The following is a 14985-nucleotide window of genomic DNA, read 5'->3' as shown; positions in this document are numbered from 1 at the left end:
TCATTTTGATGAAATTGCATTTAACACCTAGTTGTTGCTCTCATTGTGCTGTGGCAGCATTGTTAATTTGCTTGTTGAAAATGCAGTGTGCTTTCTCAATATTGCTGACTCAGCCTGGACGGCCAATGGCCACTAATGAGGTCGACAGGAGAAGTCTTCCTGTTTGTTAATGTGGGTCCTTTCTCTTTTTAATTTACAACAGTTTGAATTTGGGTGTGAAAGGGGGGCATTGATTCCAGGGTTTATTATATTTACTTTGATAGCGGATGAGCTGGTGAGTGTGAGACTACAGTAGTAGGTACAGGGATACATTCCCCATGCACTTCAGTTTAAACCCCCCTTGGTTATACGCCTTGCTTTGCTCTTATGATTCCATTACAGAGGCAGTCTTTACTCCATGGCATTGACTAATGGATAGCCTTTGCTGCTCTGCAAAGTGTAGGCTGCCGGGTGATTTGCTTCCGTGGGCCTAGAAATGAGAAAGGTAAAGAACTCACCAAGGAGGTCCTGTGAAATCAGACACGATGAGTCCCAGCTACAGCCCTGTGGACTGGATCTGAGAGAATTTGAATGCTGCCTCTGTAGCACAAATTGGAGCTGTGTGTTTGTGTTATTTGATACCAGTGGAGAGCTACTATCCAGCAAGCAGTGTTTTCTGATTCATCTCTGCACCAGCACACCCTCTGAAGGCTGTGAATTCTCAGCCCTTATGGTTCGGCTGAGTGAGGCTCAGCTGTGGCTACTCTATGAGGGCACGGATCTATGAACAATATTTATTCTTGTCTGCTAAGAAATTGTAATCATGGGAAAGTATCTCAGTCGTGCTACAGTTGACTTGACCTCCCACACTCCTTCTAATAGGGGAAAGAGCCAGCCTGACAGCAGCGAATGCCTCATTACTTCTATTTTATTTGTACAACATTGCCCCCTAAAGTTTTTTTCTGGTGTATCTCCCCGGGCCCCCTCGGGGGTCCGTGTCAGAGGACAGTGCTGCATTGCAATATAGTGCAGTAATTTTCCACAACCTGCTCCCAGCAAATTGACCACAGATGCACCTCACCTGTATTACTCTGTCACATTCAATTTGAGAAAAACACTGGGGACCATTGGCTGTGCACACACGCAGCATTTCAAAACCAGAGGGAGATATGCAGATCGAAAACAGAGAGGTACCTGAACCATGCCACAGGCTACACAGAATGGAGACAGGGGTGTGAAACAATGACTTTAAAAGAACACTGTAATATAAAATCAAGCGTCCTCTGATATGGTACTTTAATGATGAATAAATGAAATGAATGAGCTTTGCCATTTTGACCAGTGTATGCAACTTAAATAAATGAGGTACTAATCTGATTGTTTATGTATATAGTCGGTACTGTATGGGGGATATATTCTTGAGTGAATGTGGGCAATTTGAGGAAAGTGTTTTGTGAGGCTGGTGCGTCCTCTGGTGGCAGGAAGTCGCCGTTATATTTTGACGTTTTCGTCTCCGGCAGACATATTGCTTACTGGAGCAAATTCTGGAAAGCTAGAAGAGGGAAAGGATTTAAAACTGATTTATATCTTCACAACTTGATACACCCAAACCACGTAGGATACAATGGGTAAGCTGTTCGGCAACTCGAGTATACAGACATACCTCGAGGTGTTAAAAGATTGAGCTGTGTCGTCGGAAGTAATGATTATGAAATCCTCATTCTCACTGTTATTTAGCTAGTTAGCTAACTCGTTAGCTAAGTAGCTAGTTGCTACCAAATAGCATAACATGAGTTGCTATTTCACGCTAGTTCACTTGCTGTATATTAAACTGTCACCAAACAATATAGTCTTAGGACAATGTTACATCAGTTATCAGATGTTATACAAGGTATACTACCATAATTCCAGCCCGAGAAAACAACGGGTGCCATTTGTTAGCCAACTTAAGGAAACTTGGTTAATAGCTACTTATGTTAGCACGGCGCTATACCTCAGTTAAATTGGTGGAGAAACGTACGCATGGCTTTCGTTTAAAGTTATTATTAGTTATGTCAAGACACTGGTTCTTTTGTGGGCAACTACAACGTTACATTGGCCACTCACTTTGAATCACGTCGTTTTTTTTTGTTTTACAACCCAGGTGTTGGTAGCGTGACGTTAGCAAGCTGTTGGAGTGCAAACGCTACGCTACTGCCGTTTAGTGGAGATTTCATACGTGATGCCGTTTGTTCTATTGTAAGTTGGCAAGAGACTTTCAGCGACTTAGAAAATATGTTAAGTCATCAGATATTAGATGACACCGTTTAATAATGATATGTTTTTGCTCAACAGCTAATGCTAACTTTAGCTTAGCTGTGTTAGCTCTGTCATGTAGCATTGTTCTCTAAACCCGTAATTTACTGTGTAGCTTTAATAGAATTACAATATATTCGTTCTCATTTTGATTAGTTTGACATTAAAGTGGAAATCACAAAGCTTGTAAATTAAATACGAAAAGGAAAACATGAAACGGTTATGACAGCTTGCATCAGCTAACATCAGTGAGTAATAATGCTGATAAATCTGACAGCACACTCATAAGCCAACGTGTACATGTGACACCAGAGGTGCCCGTGTTTTCCAGACTATTCCCGCACAGGATTGTGCTTGTTTTTCCTCAACATTTGTAACAGTAATATTACTGGTAAGTTATATGTCTAAAAGGATCAGTGAGATGGGAAGGGACAGTCTCCAATATACAAACTGTCAGAAACCGTTCTGCTTCATTATATTTGTCAAATGGAAATATTACACACAGAGTTGGACTGGACCACAGGCCACTGGTCACTCTGTTTTATTATTTTAACAGGAGTGCTGCTCCTCCCTCCATCAGGCTATATTAGCTTTTAAAATTGGAAAAGTGTCCCTGAATTGAACCACTCATGGTGCTTGACTTGTCACCAGAGCAGGCTGCTGTGCTTAATCACGCTAAATTGGAGCTTCAGGTTAGTTCACAAAAAGAAGAATTTACACTAAGTAGCACTGCATAAAGTTTCTCATTTAATTTGCCCAGGCATTGCTTTTTAGCTTTGTGCCACCACTTTACAACAGAGGGTTTCTAATCCACATCCACTGTCAACTTTATTATTTTTTTTCCTTGATTAAAGTCAACACATTCGTAAAACATCTCCCACCATTCTACCTTCTTTTCTCTGGAGACTCCTTCCTATAGGTAGGTTCAGCTCTGAAACGTAAACGTGTTCTCAGCGCAGCTATTAATGTGCCAACCAGCCCAAACACCAAACAGTCAGTACAGTTCACATACAGCAGCTAAGCTAGCTAACACAATACAGAAATAGGAGCATCCAGCGGCAACCTGTGCTCATGTACCATCCACACCCTGTGGCTTTACCATCTGGACACTTTACACACATGCATAAGCTTTTAATGAGACTGGTGTTGCTAATGTCTTCAAGCCATAACATGACCTCAATTTGCGCCACTTGTTCCAATATTTAACCTCAGAAACCCCCGCTGCTAAGACTGGGGGCTCTTGGCACAGAAGGTTAGCACCATTCAGTGCTGGTGGCAGGTTTTTAAATGTTGTTCCCACCCCTCTTTTTCTTTCCCCTGTAGCCCCCGGGCGACTCGGGATCTGCCCAGTGCCCTGTTCTGGTGGCATGACTGCACAAATGCTGAGAATGGGCAGTTTGTCCTGTGTGGGCACCAGTTTATGCAAACTCTGCGATTTAACTCTACTGAATAAATACGTTTGTTCTGCCCACCAGCTGACTGGTTGATGAATAGCTTAGCTGTGTGTGTGTGCATGTGCGTGCATGTGCGTGCGTGTGCGTGCGTGTGCGTGCATGCGTGTGTGTATTTTTAGGATGCCTTGTCTAGTTCATGTGAGCTTGTTTATAGAAGGCCATTTTATATATAGACCTGTGTACATGCTGTTTCATCATCATGACCTATTATTAGAGATGTGAGAGGAAACAAACCCCGTCTCTGGCATGCTCACTTACTCTTCCTTACACGTGGTGTTCTTGTTAACTTCAATTTCAATTCAATTTAACTGTAATTCAATTTAGACTTCAATTCTGCACAACTTTGTTTCCTACTTTTGTCTGAGTCATGTTTACCTCTGTGTGTGGCTCTTCAGAACCGTCAGCCAGTCCGGCCAAGGATAACTACAGGATGAACCGTTATAAGAACAAAGCACTGAACCCAGAAGAGATGAGGCGCAGGAGAGAGGAGGAAGGCATCCAACTCAGGAAACAGAAACGAGAACAACAGGTACTACACCAAACCTGTTCATCCCACTCATCAGATCCTCTATGTCTCTGTATGAGATTACATCAGTATGATTCTTTGTAAATGAAAATGGTCTGGCTTGACTGTGTCTTTGTGGGCTCTGACAATTTTGTAACCACAGCTTTTCAAGAGGAGGAACGTGGACATTCTCAATGAAGAGGAAGCCATGCTTGAGAGTCCACTGGTGGATTCCTACCTCAGCTCTCCAGTAACAGTGAGTGTCTGTCGTAATCCTGCTTTCATAGGCTTTCACAGCCTTGACAAAGAGAGGCCTGCGCAGGATTCACTGGAAGTTTATTTTACATTGCATCTCAGCTTTGTTACTTCTTGTTTTCGAACATCTTTAAAGTATTGGAGTCTGTGCCGAGTGGGTCAAGTGTTTAGTGTGTCTGTGTATGTGTTGTTGCAGGAAGGAGTCATTACCAGAGACATGGTTGAGATGCTTTTTTCAGAAGACCCGGAGCTTCAGCTCACCACAACACAGAAGTTCAGAAAACTACTTTCCAAAGGTGCGTGCTGTGCTGCACATCACAGTGTTAATAGCCATGAGAACACCACAGACCAAACCCAAATATTCACATCCTGTTTTACTTTTGTTCACGTCAGAGCCCAACCCACCAATTGATGAAGTTATAAACACACCTGGAGTAGTGGAGAGGTTTGTGGAGTTCCTAAAGAAGAGTGTGAACTGCACACTACAGGTCAGTTTGTAAAAACATTCACCTCCTGTGTATGGGATGTGTTCTTAATAAAAGTGAATAGATGTGAAACATGTTGGTAAAGTTTGTGTCTCACCACATTCCATTAGGTTAAACACAGCAGTACTATGTTAGATTTTGCTGATGCCACCATATACTTTATCTGATGGTAAGCAAGTCAAAGCAATGCAGTCGCTCTGCATTAGGCTCCAGAAGGATGTTGTCATTTTTGCCACTGCACGAAACAGGTGTAAACTCTTATCTCTGATGCCTGCATGGTTCACTAATGTAAAATGATTGAAATGTGAATGATAATTTGTTGAGATGACCCAATGTCCCAATAAGGATTCTGAAGTTTACTTTAAATGCCACGTTTCTCAGTGACATTTTGTGCCTTTGCAGTTTGAAGCTGCTTGGGCACTGACCAACATAGCATCAGGCACATCCATACAGACAAAGACAGTGATTGAGGCGGGAGCAGTGCCAATCTTCATAGAACTACTTAACTCGGACTTTGAGGATGTTCAAGAACAGGTAACACACAGTGTGATTGGCATAGTATGTTATATAGTGTCTGTATGTTTCGTCTTCCACGTGTTTTTGTGTGCTATGTTTTTTTTTTCCTCTGCAGGCTGTGTGGGCCCTGGGTAATATTGCAGGTGATAGTGCAGTTTGCAGGGACTATGTGCTGAACTGCAACATCCTTCCACCATTATTAATGTGAGTTCATTCTTTTCTTTGCATGTTTTTAGAGACATTACGTATTCAAGCCTTCAGCTTTTCTACCTTTAATATGTTTCTGATATGATCTCATTTACCGGGGTTTGCTTTTCTCTGTCACTTCAGGCTTCTGACCAAATCCACGAGATTGACCATGACTAGGAATGCAGTCTGGGCTCTGTCTAATCTCTGCAGAGGAAAAAATCCTCCACCTGCTTTTGAAAAGGTACCACTTTGGCCTCAGGATGTATATTACGCAGTTTGTCATGAGTTAACTCGTAGTCATTGCCATTCATGCAAAACCTGGGTATACAAATGAAGTTTGCTAAACCATGTAAGATCTAAATCTATTTGCAAGACATGGTTATCAAATCTCAGTTCAGCTGAGATTGAGAGATTGAATGTTGCACACAGCACAGGAAAAGTATTGTAACTTGAGAGGATGTCTTTTCTTAACTTGGTTTCCTTAATGAAAAAGTAACTCAAACACACACACTGTTAAAATAGTCTCTGAGGTTTGACAGAGTCTGAATGCACTTCTTACTCCACACAGCCAGTCAGGTTATTGTAACTGAGTTTATCCATTGAGATCAACAGTAGATGCTGGTTTATCCCTGGTAACAGTAACTGCACCAGTTTCTGTGTTTTTGAATACACCTACACTCTCATACCCAGCGCTATTCATTTCTGAAACAGTATGTCCATACTGACTTTTCACTAAGGTTTTCGTCTCTGAATGCCAGTCTTCAGTGTACAGAAGTGCTTGAAACTTTAGTTGAACCTTTTCAGTTAACATAATGAATAATAATTGCTGAAAAGGCTTGATTTTTTTTCCTGCATGATTCGTAGGTGCTGTTGAATTCATCTTAAATGAACGTAATATCTGTGTTGTCTAGGTGTCACCCTGTCTGCCAGTACTGTCGAGGCTTTTATTTAGCAGCGACCCAGACTTGCTGGCAGACGCCTGCTGGGCCCTGTCCTACCTCTCAGACGGCCCCAATGACAAGATCCAGGCTGTCATCGACTCTGGTGTCTGCAGGCGCCTTGTAGAACTACTCATGTAAGTCCAGCTATGCTCTCTGTTATCTTTGTCACAGTAAATATGGCCTGTAAATACTTAAAATGCTCCCTCTCTGCAGGCACACTGACTATAAGGTGGCCTCCCCTGCCTTGAGAGCAGTAGGAAACATTGTCACTGGAGATGATATCCAAACACAGGTGAGACTATATTAAAAGTTTCTTTTAAGCCTGTCTCCTAGTGCCTGTTGCAGAGAACAGGTCCACAACTTATTAAGATAAAAACACATTTTTAATAAACTGCTTTTACGCTTTTTATCCTCTGTGTTGCTGTGCTTAGGTGGTGTTGAACTGCTCAGCCCTTCCCTGTCTGCTGCACCTTCTCAGCAGTGCTAAAGAGTCTATTCGCAAAGAGGCATGCTGGACCATCTCGAACATCACAGCAGGAAACAGAGCACAGATACAGGTGATATATACATACAAAGCTTAGAACTGAAATGGGGACAACCTGAAAATTCAGATTTACCCATTAAGAGTGAGTAAAGTGCCTTGGTTTGATTGACAATGCTTTGTTGTACATGAAACAACTGTTTCTTCTGGTTAAACCTTGTTGTTCTGGGCAGACTGTATTTTTTTGTCTGTAAGTCAACTTATGTATGTGGTAATACTTGAAAAATAGACTGGACTAAACAACATGGTTCCAGCTGAGTCAATTTTCTTAGTCTGTTACATTGCAAACATTTATCTATAAAGACAACATGGATCATGTCTGGTTTGAGATTTTTGAGACAGTACGCAGAGACAGATCGGTCCATCTGTTCATCTGTCATTGCCCCAGCGGGTTCGCTCCTGCGAAGCTCAATCAGGTAGAAATGATACATGCCCCTCACTTCAAGTCTTGTTCTGCCCCACAGACGGTAATTGATGCCAACATCTTCCCAGTGCTGATAGACATTCTACAGAAAGCCGAGTTCAGGACAAGGAAAGAGGCCGCCTGGGCCATCACTAACGCCACCTCCGGAGGAACACCAGAGCAGATCAGGTCAGCTTTACAGTAAATCAACCGCTCTATACCACAGCGTCCCCTCAGCAAACAACAAGATTTATTTGGATGAGATTGTCTGTAGTTTATTATGTCTTTCCTTTAGTAAGTTAATCATGTCAGTACTAGATCTGGTGGATCGACTAAATGTCCCAGTAAGCTGAAGAAAGTCAAGCTTCAATAATAAATCACCCGCTTGTTGGAAGACACTCTGAAGACTACATGCAAACAAAACAAAACGATCTCCTCACATTTGATCTGCAACTTTACGATGTCTGTTCCTAAATTAGCACAAATCTTTCACCCTCAGTGACAGAAAAAGTGTTGGCTGTTTGGAAATGATGACTAAGAATATGAAGTGATGCTTTAATTGAGAAGAACTCAAGATCAAATGAAGACTTACTAGAAACGAAGGTCTCCATGAAAAAGACAATTTTATGCACAAGAAGGTGGCATGGTGCTGAAAATATAGATAATAGCAGAAGTGAACCAGAAGTGAAGTATTAGCATTAACTCTACATGAACACTGTGTTGCAAATCACGTTGTGACCTTTAAATTAAATATCTGAAAAATCTGGTGCATTGTTACACCCTTAAGGTCGACAAACACCTGTGTTTTTTTGTGTGTCTGTTGGTGCGTATAGATATTTGGTGAACCTGGGCTGCATCAAGCCACTGTGTGATCTGTTGACGGTGATGGACTCTAAGATTGTTCAGGTGGCTCTCAATGGGCTGGAGAACATCCTGAGGCTCGGGGAGCAGGAGGCCAAGCAGGAGAACAACGGCACTGGAGTCAACCCTTACTGCAGCCTCATCGAAGAGGCCTATGGTACTGGACAGGAAACACATGCAAACACACTGATACTGAAAACTATGGCTTTGATTTACTGTATATGATCTGATGTTGGACGTGAAGCTGCTGATGGTGAATAACCAGTGTATACACACTATATGTTTATATGTTTTTTCAGAGCTTTAAGGCCATTATGTGATACCAAGAATGGATAAAATGACAACATAGTAATTTAAGTGGAATCCCATTGAGAATTAGATAAATTTGGCAGGTCCTACCAAGATATCTTATAATACTTGAAATTTGCACTTCTTTTATTAGGTTTTAGAGATATGTTCTTTTGTTATTGTTACCTACGCTGCTACTAATGTCAGTGGGTGTGTGAGTGTTTATTATTTATGACTGCAAGAATGTTTTGTAACTGCACTGACCTCAGTGAACAAATCCCTAACGACTAAGTCGTTTGGCAATAAATTAATAAATCTTGAATTAGCATTAACATTAAAATTAGCATCACTGCAGCAGCCTGCAGAGCTGCGACTCATTCAGAAGCTTCACTACAGTGCTGTTCATTGTCTGGGTTTAGCTTGAGGGTGAAAGCTAAAGATTCAGGTGGTTGACTTCTGTCATCAATTCTGTACTTTCTGATAGCAACACAAAAGATAACCCACAAAAGCAGTGTTAACAATACATATCTGCATCTACATGTGCCTGTGTTTGTAGTGTGTCCAGCTGTTCTGTAGCCACTTCTTGTCTAATTCTCAGTGTAATGTAGATGAATTCACTGCATAAATCTGCTTCTACCAAGAACTGATAACATCAGGTTCCATTGCTGACAGAGACATACTGTCAGTGGGTCAAGCAGCTAAATCAGCTTCTGAGATATTTTTGGGTGTTGGAGGATGTTGTTCAGGAGCTAGAGGTTAGAGTGTGATTGCACAGATACATTCAGGTTGTTAAATAAGACACTAAAGCAATTACTAGTCCATTTTTTCATCTTTCACATTATTGTTTGGTTTTTCCTTGTTGATGGAAATGGTAATGCACATTTCATCATCTTTTTATTCATTTTTTCACTGCTTACCCAGACTTCAAACAGCACTGACTGGTCTTGAGCTGATTACTTTGCAAACATATGTTGATTTGACATAATTTTGTTTCCCAGGTCTGGACAAGATCGAGTTTCTTCAGAGCCACGACAACCAGGAGATCTACCAGAAGGCCTTTGACCTAATTGAGCACTACTTCGGGGTGGAGGACGAGGACAGCAGTCTAGCCCCTCAGGTGGACCAGGCCAACCAGCAGTTCCTTTTCCCTCAGCAGGAGGCCCCCATGGAGGGCTTCCAGCTATAAATCAATACCCCTCTCCTCTAAAATACACCATTTACCCCCTCCATACCTCTCTATCTCTTGGAGGGCTCATAGATACCTGAGTCGTACCTCCAAGCCCACTTCATCTGCAACAACCCTCCCCACCTCTGCTATCACCACACACCCATGCCCTTCGGAGGAAAACTAAAACTTTTGTGCTCTCCAGCCTAAAAATACCCCCTTCTCTTAATACTTCTCTAGCAGTGGACTGACTTCTTGCAGGGTAGATTCGTGTTTCCTGACCAATGGGGGAGCACTCCACACAAACTCCATTACACCTAGAAGAGGAAGTGATCGCCTCATAGCCCAAAGTGTGAGTCTGCCCTAGCTTAAAACGCACACACAGACATCCTCCTGCCATTTGATAGCTCTTAGATCCTCTCATTGGCAGTAACGATGGCTTGTTGGTTAATATCTTTAAATACACTTTCATGTTTTGTTTTTTTTTACCAATGGAACATTCCTATTTCCAGGACTACCCAGGCATCCTCATGCAAAGCCAACAAACTGGGGAGCATGAGGTGAAATATGCCCAGCTATTGATGTCAGTCTGACTTAGTACAATTCAAAAAGTACTAGCAACAATATCCCTTTTTAGTTGATGAGTTATTTTTCCCCAGCCCTTATTTATCTGCTCCTTATTAATGCTTGTGATTTTTTTTTCCTTTTCATTTCTATAATGGGAAGCACATGGTTTGCTACCAAGAAGATGCTCTGTTATAATGAGGCTTAGGGCTGGTCTCTGCGCATCTGCTGATAGGAAAAAAGAATCTGATCTATATTGGGGTTTCAGAGACACAGATGTCCACCCAAAATTAAGGGTTGCCTACTGCCCTGAGTCTGATGCCCAAGCTAAGAAGTGTTTTTTTTTTTTGTTTTCTTTTTTTCCCCCTGAGTCAGTTAACACGTTTTTTTAAGTGGGACAAATTTCGGGGGTGGGGGGAGGGTTGAGGTGGGAAGAAAAAAGATTTATCTAACCTTAGGAAGGGCTCTGAGTGGGTTATTGGAAAAGGATTCTGGGTGTTTTTTTTTTTTAAAGAAATGTTTAAAGAAGTAAAAAAAAAAATCCAGGTTTCGAGGGTGGTATAGTTAGAGATCCAGTGTTCGTCGTGTGCTGTGATAATAATAATACATTTGAATTATGAAGTGATTTAACTATTAAACAAGGCATAGCTGGGGTGTTAGGGGGAGGAAGAGCCGGCGGCAGCAGCAGCAGCAAACTTATTTTATATTTAAATGAATTCAAGGGATTGCAGATGTTTAAAGTAGAGTGACAGACATGACATGGAAATTTCAGAAGACGATATATTTTCAGTTTTGATTTTCTGATTCCACTGAAGCTCAGTAGAAACAGATTGCTGCTCGTTAGCTAGGCCCTGTGATCGCCCCCCCCCTCCCCAGTCGTATGTGGTAGGGTTTTTGCATGGTGTTATATTACCCTGCTTACAGTCACTGAGTATCCCTGGCCAAACACAGACAGTTGGCACAGAGAGATAGAAAACAGTGTGAACAAACACTGTGAGACATTGCTCTACGCCGCTTAGCGTTTCCTTGTTAACAGCATTTGGAGTTTAAAAAATAGCGGGAACTGGGCCATAACTAATTGGTTTGGTGGTGTTAACAGTGATAGTGTAGTGATGGTGGTGGTGTTTTGTATAGCGGTAGAGTCGATATATAACCTATGGCATTCTATATCACTATATTTTTGAGGAATGGGAATGACAACAGATAATGATATTTGCATGGGTCCATTGTGACATGTATAGGTATTGATGTAAATAGCCTATCCTCTGCCTGGCAAGGAAAGTCTATGTGGCTTCTTTGTCCCCTCATGGGCGCAATAAGAGCCAGAGTTTGGCTGGGGATATATCTGAGATAAGTGACGAGCCTAACTGCAACAAAAAATTCAAGTATAAGTATATATATTTGAATTTTGATGTATTTGCATTATATATAGATATTTGCGCACACTTCATGTACACTTGCATACAACACCAGCAGACACTGTACACACACCTCACACAGATGAGTGGCTAGTAGCAAGTAAAATAGTTTCCATAGTCTTTGGACTGGAAAAAAAGTAGTTATTCTTTCATTTTATTTTATTTTGAAGTTCAGCTTTTCTCCAAAGTGTGGAAAAAAAGCCATTTTTGGCTGTTTTTTTGTTTCAGAGCACTTAGTATATTTTCTTTATTTATAAAAATGTTTCCCTTGGTTTCATTTTGGTTTAGATTGTTTTGTTTTAATTGAGACAATGAAAAGAGCGGTTTATTGAATTCAGAAGTGATTCGGTTCACACGTAGGCCTTATGGAAACTTTTTTCTGTTGTTTCTAGCCACGTAACATACGATGGTTTAAATTAGTCCTGTAAACCCTGACCTTGGATCAGTGTTTGCCTCTGACAGGAGCTGATCTCGGATCAGTGTTCAGGCTTTGTGGATGGAGCAGAACTGTGGTCGTGTGATGTTTGACTGACAGGCACTGTGTGAGGAAGAGGCTGATTGACTCTATGACTATGTCCCCATTAGAGTCTGGGAGCCCCTGTTCTGTGGATCACAGAAGCAGCCCTGATGTTTAATCGTGGAGCTGTGTACAGAATTATGGTTCTCTCAACCAAAATATAAATGCTGCAGTCTCTTGAACATTGTGTACAATCGAGAACATACTTTTTCGACCAAAAAAATGTTCCTCTTGTTTGATAGAGCATTTTTCTTGGATGCACAGACTTAATCTTTTCCATTTCATTTGTTTCAGTATTGAGTTTTTTGGGGTTTTTTTGTTTTGTTTTGTTTTTTTTCATTAGCCTTCAAATTCCTATGTCAGTGCAGAGTATCATAGTGTGAGATACTGCTATTACACACAGGGGTTTACGTGTTCATTGACAGAGGAACATACGTTAGAGAGGCTGTCTAGTTTTGGTTTTTTTTTTTTGGTTTTTTTGGCTTCATGAGTTCAAATGTTGTCCACAGAACATGTGCTCCCAGCAGACATAAGAGGTCAAATCATGTATAATTGAGCATCAAGAACATACCTCTACATGACAGATGTGTAGAGCAGCATTTATAACTGAAGTCTTCGATTTCATGGCCAATTCTGTGCTTGGCCTACAAATAATGCCAGAATTGCATTGTTTAAAAAAAAAAAAAAAAAAAATCAGTGCATCAACCAGGAAGAATATTATATATTGTATTTCTGAAAAATGAAAATGCACTCCTATTCACAAAAGTGCCAACCCGACCAACAAAGACTGGAGGTTCTTATGTATCTGTCTTTGACTTCTAGATTTTTTTTTTCCTTTATATCTTTTATTTACTTGAATGTGCACACATTTTGTGCAAAACATTGCTGCTCTATTTTCCTTATCTTTAAAATTACATTGTTAGCCATTGTTTCTTTAGAAAAGTGGCATTCTCTACTGTGGGCACCTAAATAAGGAATTAAGGAAGTGTAATTGTTTTGGGGGGGAAGGTCTCAATTAACTGCATAAAACCGGTCTTTCCAGCGACTTCTTGTCCGTTGATGTGATGGTCCCCACTCTTACAGTCTTCTAATGGTTTTCACTGTGCAAAGCTTTGCTGCAAATGTTTTTGGAATCAATGAACTGATTTCATGTGGTGGATACAGTGGAGTATAATATTTAGCATTTTTCTTGAGGCCGTGGCCTGCAGCCAGTCCCTCTTTGTGCAAAAACAAACTCTGCGTTGACAGAAATATTGTAGTACTTAAATGTGGCACATGATGCAAATTGTGGAAACTTAAGCGACTATCATAGCAGACAATTGCAGGTACTAACCTTATTGTCACAGTTAGTTTACCAAAGTTTTGTCCATCCTGAAGGCTGGTTTAAATGATTTACTTGATGTTTTGTTTTCAGTAGTTGATGTAATTGGCTTGTGTTGACCCAGTCAGTATGACTGAGAGATTGCTTCAGGCCATTTAAAACTTGCTTCTTTTCATTAGAAGCTGCATGAGCTCAGTCCCTCATTTCTCAGTTTTCTTTTCTCTCAAGTTCAAGTACTGTTTAGGGAGGTAGAAAATCTGCAGAATAATCCAAAAGACTGCAATAAATATTGTCCAAAAATCAGGCACCCCGGAGGAAAAGATCCACCTACAAACTGCTCCCACAGGTGACAACTCCTTCCACTGGGTGGAGCTAAAAGAAGCAACTACTTGACGTTTTTCTAAGATAAAATCTGGGATTCAGAAATTGTGCAGTGATTTACATTAAAAAGTATTATAAGTTAAACTATATGTATTTTCTGATACATTGATAGGGATTCAGATGCAATTCTAATCACTTCTGAGAAGTGGAGAAAAAGTCTCATTAGAACATGTCACAGGAAAATATAAATAAAATAGGAGGTGAGGATTCAAGCCTTTTCTGCTTTTCTTGGTCTTTTTCTTGATCAGGATATTCTGGGCTATATTTTTGGATAACTGTGTTTGGAGTAAAAGTTTGTCCTAGTCAGGCTGCATGATCAGGAACCTCGTTCTCTTTGGGGGATTGAACACACATCACTAAATATCTCAAATCTGACTTGTCTTCCGTCCTAGAAAGCTGTTCATGTCTATATCAGAATCTAAAGCCATGCTTGGCTTCGTCAAGTAATGTCTACGCTACAAATGTTTACAATGCTACATGTTTGTAAAATACTTTTCATATGCCATCACTGACCAGTCCTGATGTATTCTCGGCTCTGGTCCTCTCATTTCTTTTACATGTATTTATTTTCTCTTTTCTTGTTTATGATTTTTCATTTGCTCAAAATTACCCATCTTAAACTGTGACTTGACTTGACTTTACCGACGGTATGAATGAGTGACGAGAAACTAATACACTTCAGCTGAACATGACACACAAACATGAACATTAAAAAAAAAAAAAAAAAAATACATACAGGAAATGGCAACAACATTAAAAATGTAAAGAAAATATATTGAATTTAAAATTGTTCAGTGGAAATACTGTACAAAACAAATAAAGTTATGTTGCAACCCTTTACCTTTAATGCACATGTTTCTTTTTCACTACAGGTATATACAGCATTTAACGTACAAGCCAATCAGTG

At 40.6% G+C, this 14985-nt stretch overlaps 1 protein-coding gene across 1 annotated transcript; it reads left to right on the top strand.

Annotated features, from left to right (window-relative positions):
• Positions 1 to 1495: 1495 nt before the first annotated feature.
• Positions 1496 to 14860, top strand: kpna6 (karyopherin alpha 6 (importin alpha 7)). Its single transcript, XM_041052872.1, has 14 exons — positions 1496 to 1607; positions 4124 to 4257; positions 4397 to 4489; positions 4685 to 4784; positions 4882 to 4976; positions 5376 to 5507; positions 5605 to 5693; positions 5820 to 5919; positions 6590 to 6753; positions 6833 to 6911; positions 7051 to 7176; positions 7625 to 7752; positions 8397 to 8581; positions 9711 to 14860. The coding sequence occupies exons 1-14, from the start codon at positions 1604 to 1606 to the stop codon at positions 9896 to 9898; spliced, it is 1617 nt and encodes a 538-aa protein (XP_040908806.1). The 5' UTR covers positions 1496 to 1603; the 3' UTR covers positions 9899 to 14860.
• The last annotated feature ends 125 nt before the right edge of the window (positions 14861 to 14985 follow it).

Source organism: Toxotes jaculatrix, chromosome 13 (assembly GCF_017976425.1).
Source record: "Toxotes jaculatrix isolate fToxJac2 chromosome 13, fToxJac2.pri, whole genome shotgun sequence".
In the NCBI taxonomy this organism is placed as follows: domain Eukaryota; kingdom Metazoa; phylum Chordata; class Actinopteri; family Toxotidae; genus Toxotes; species Toxotes jaculatrix.
This window is presented reverse-complemented; position numbering and strand designations above follow the sequence as displayed.

Bases quoted from the DNA above. Each gene is read 5' to 3' on its own strand.
- kpna6 (XM_041052872.1), top strand. The intron at 5,920-6,589 runs GTACCACTTTGG...TGTGTTGTCTAG, and splicing joins CTCCACCTGCTTTTGAAAAG to GTGTCACCCTGTCTGCCAGT. The intron at 8,582-9,710 runs GTACTGGACAGG...TTTGTTTCCCAG, and splicing joins CCTCATCGAAGAGGCCTATG to GTCTGGACAAGATCGAGTTT.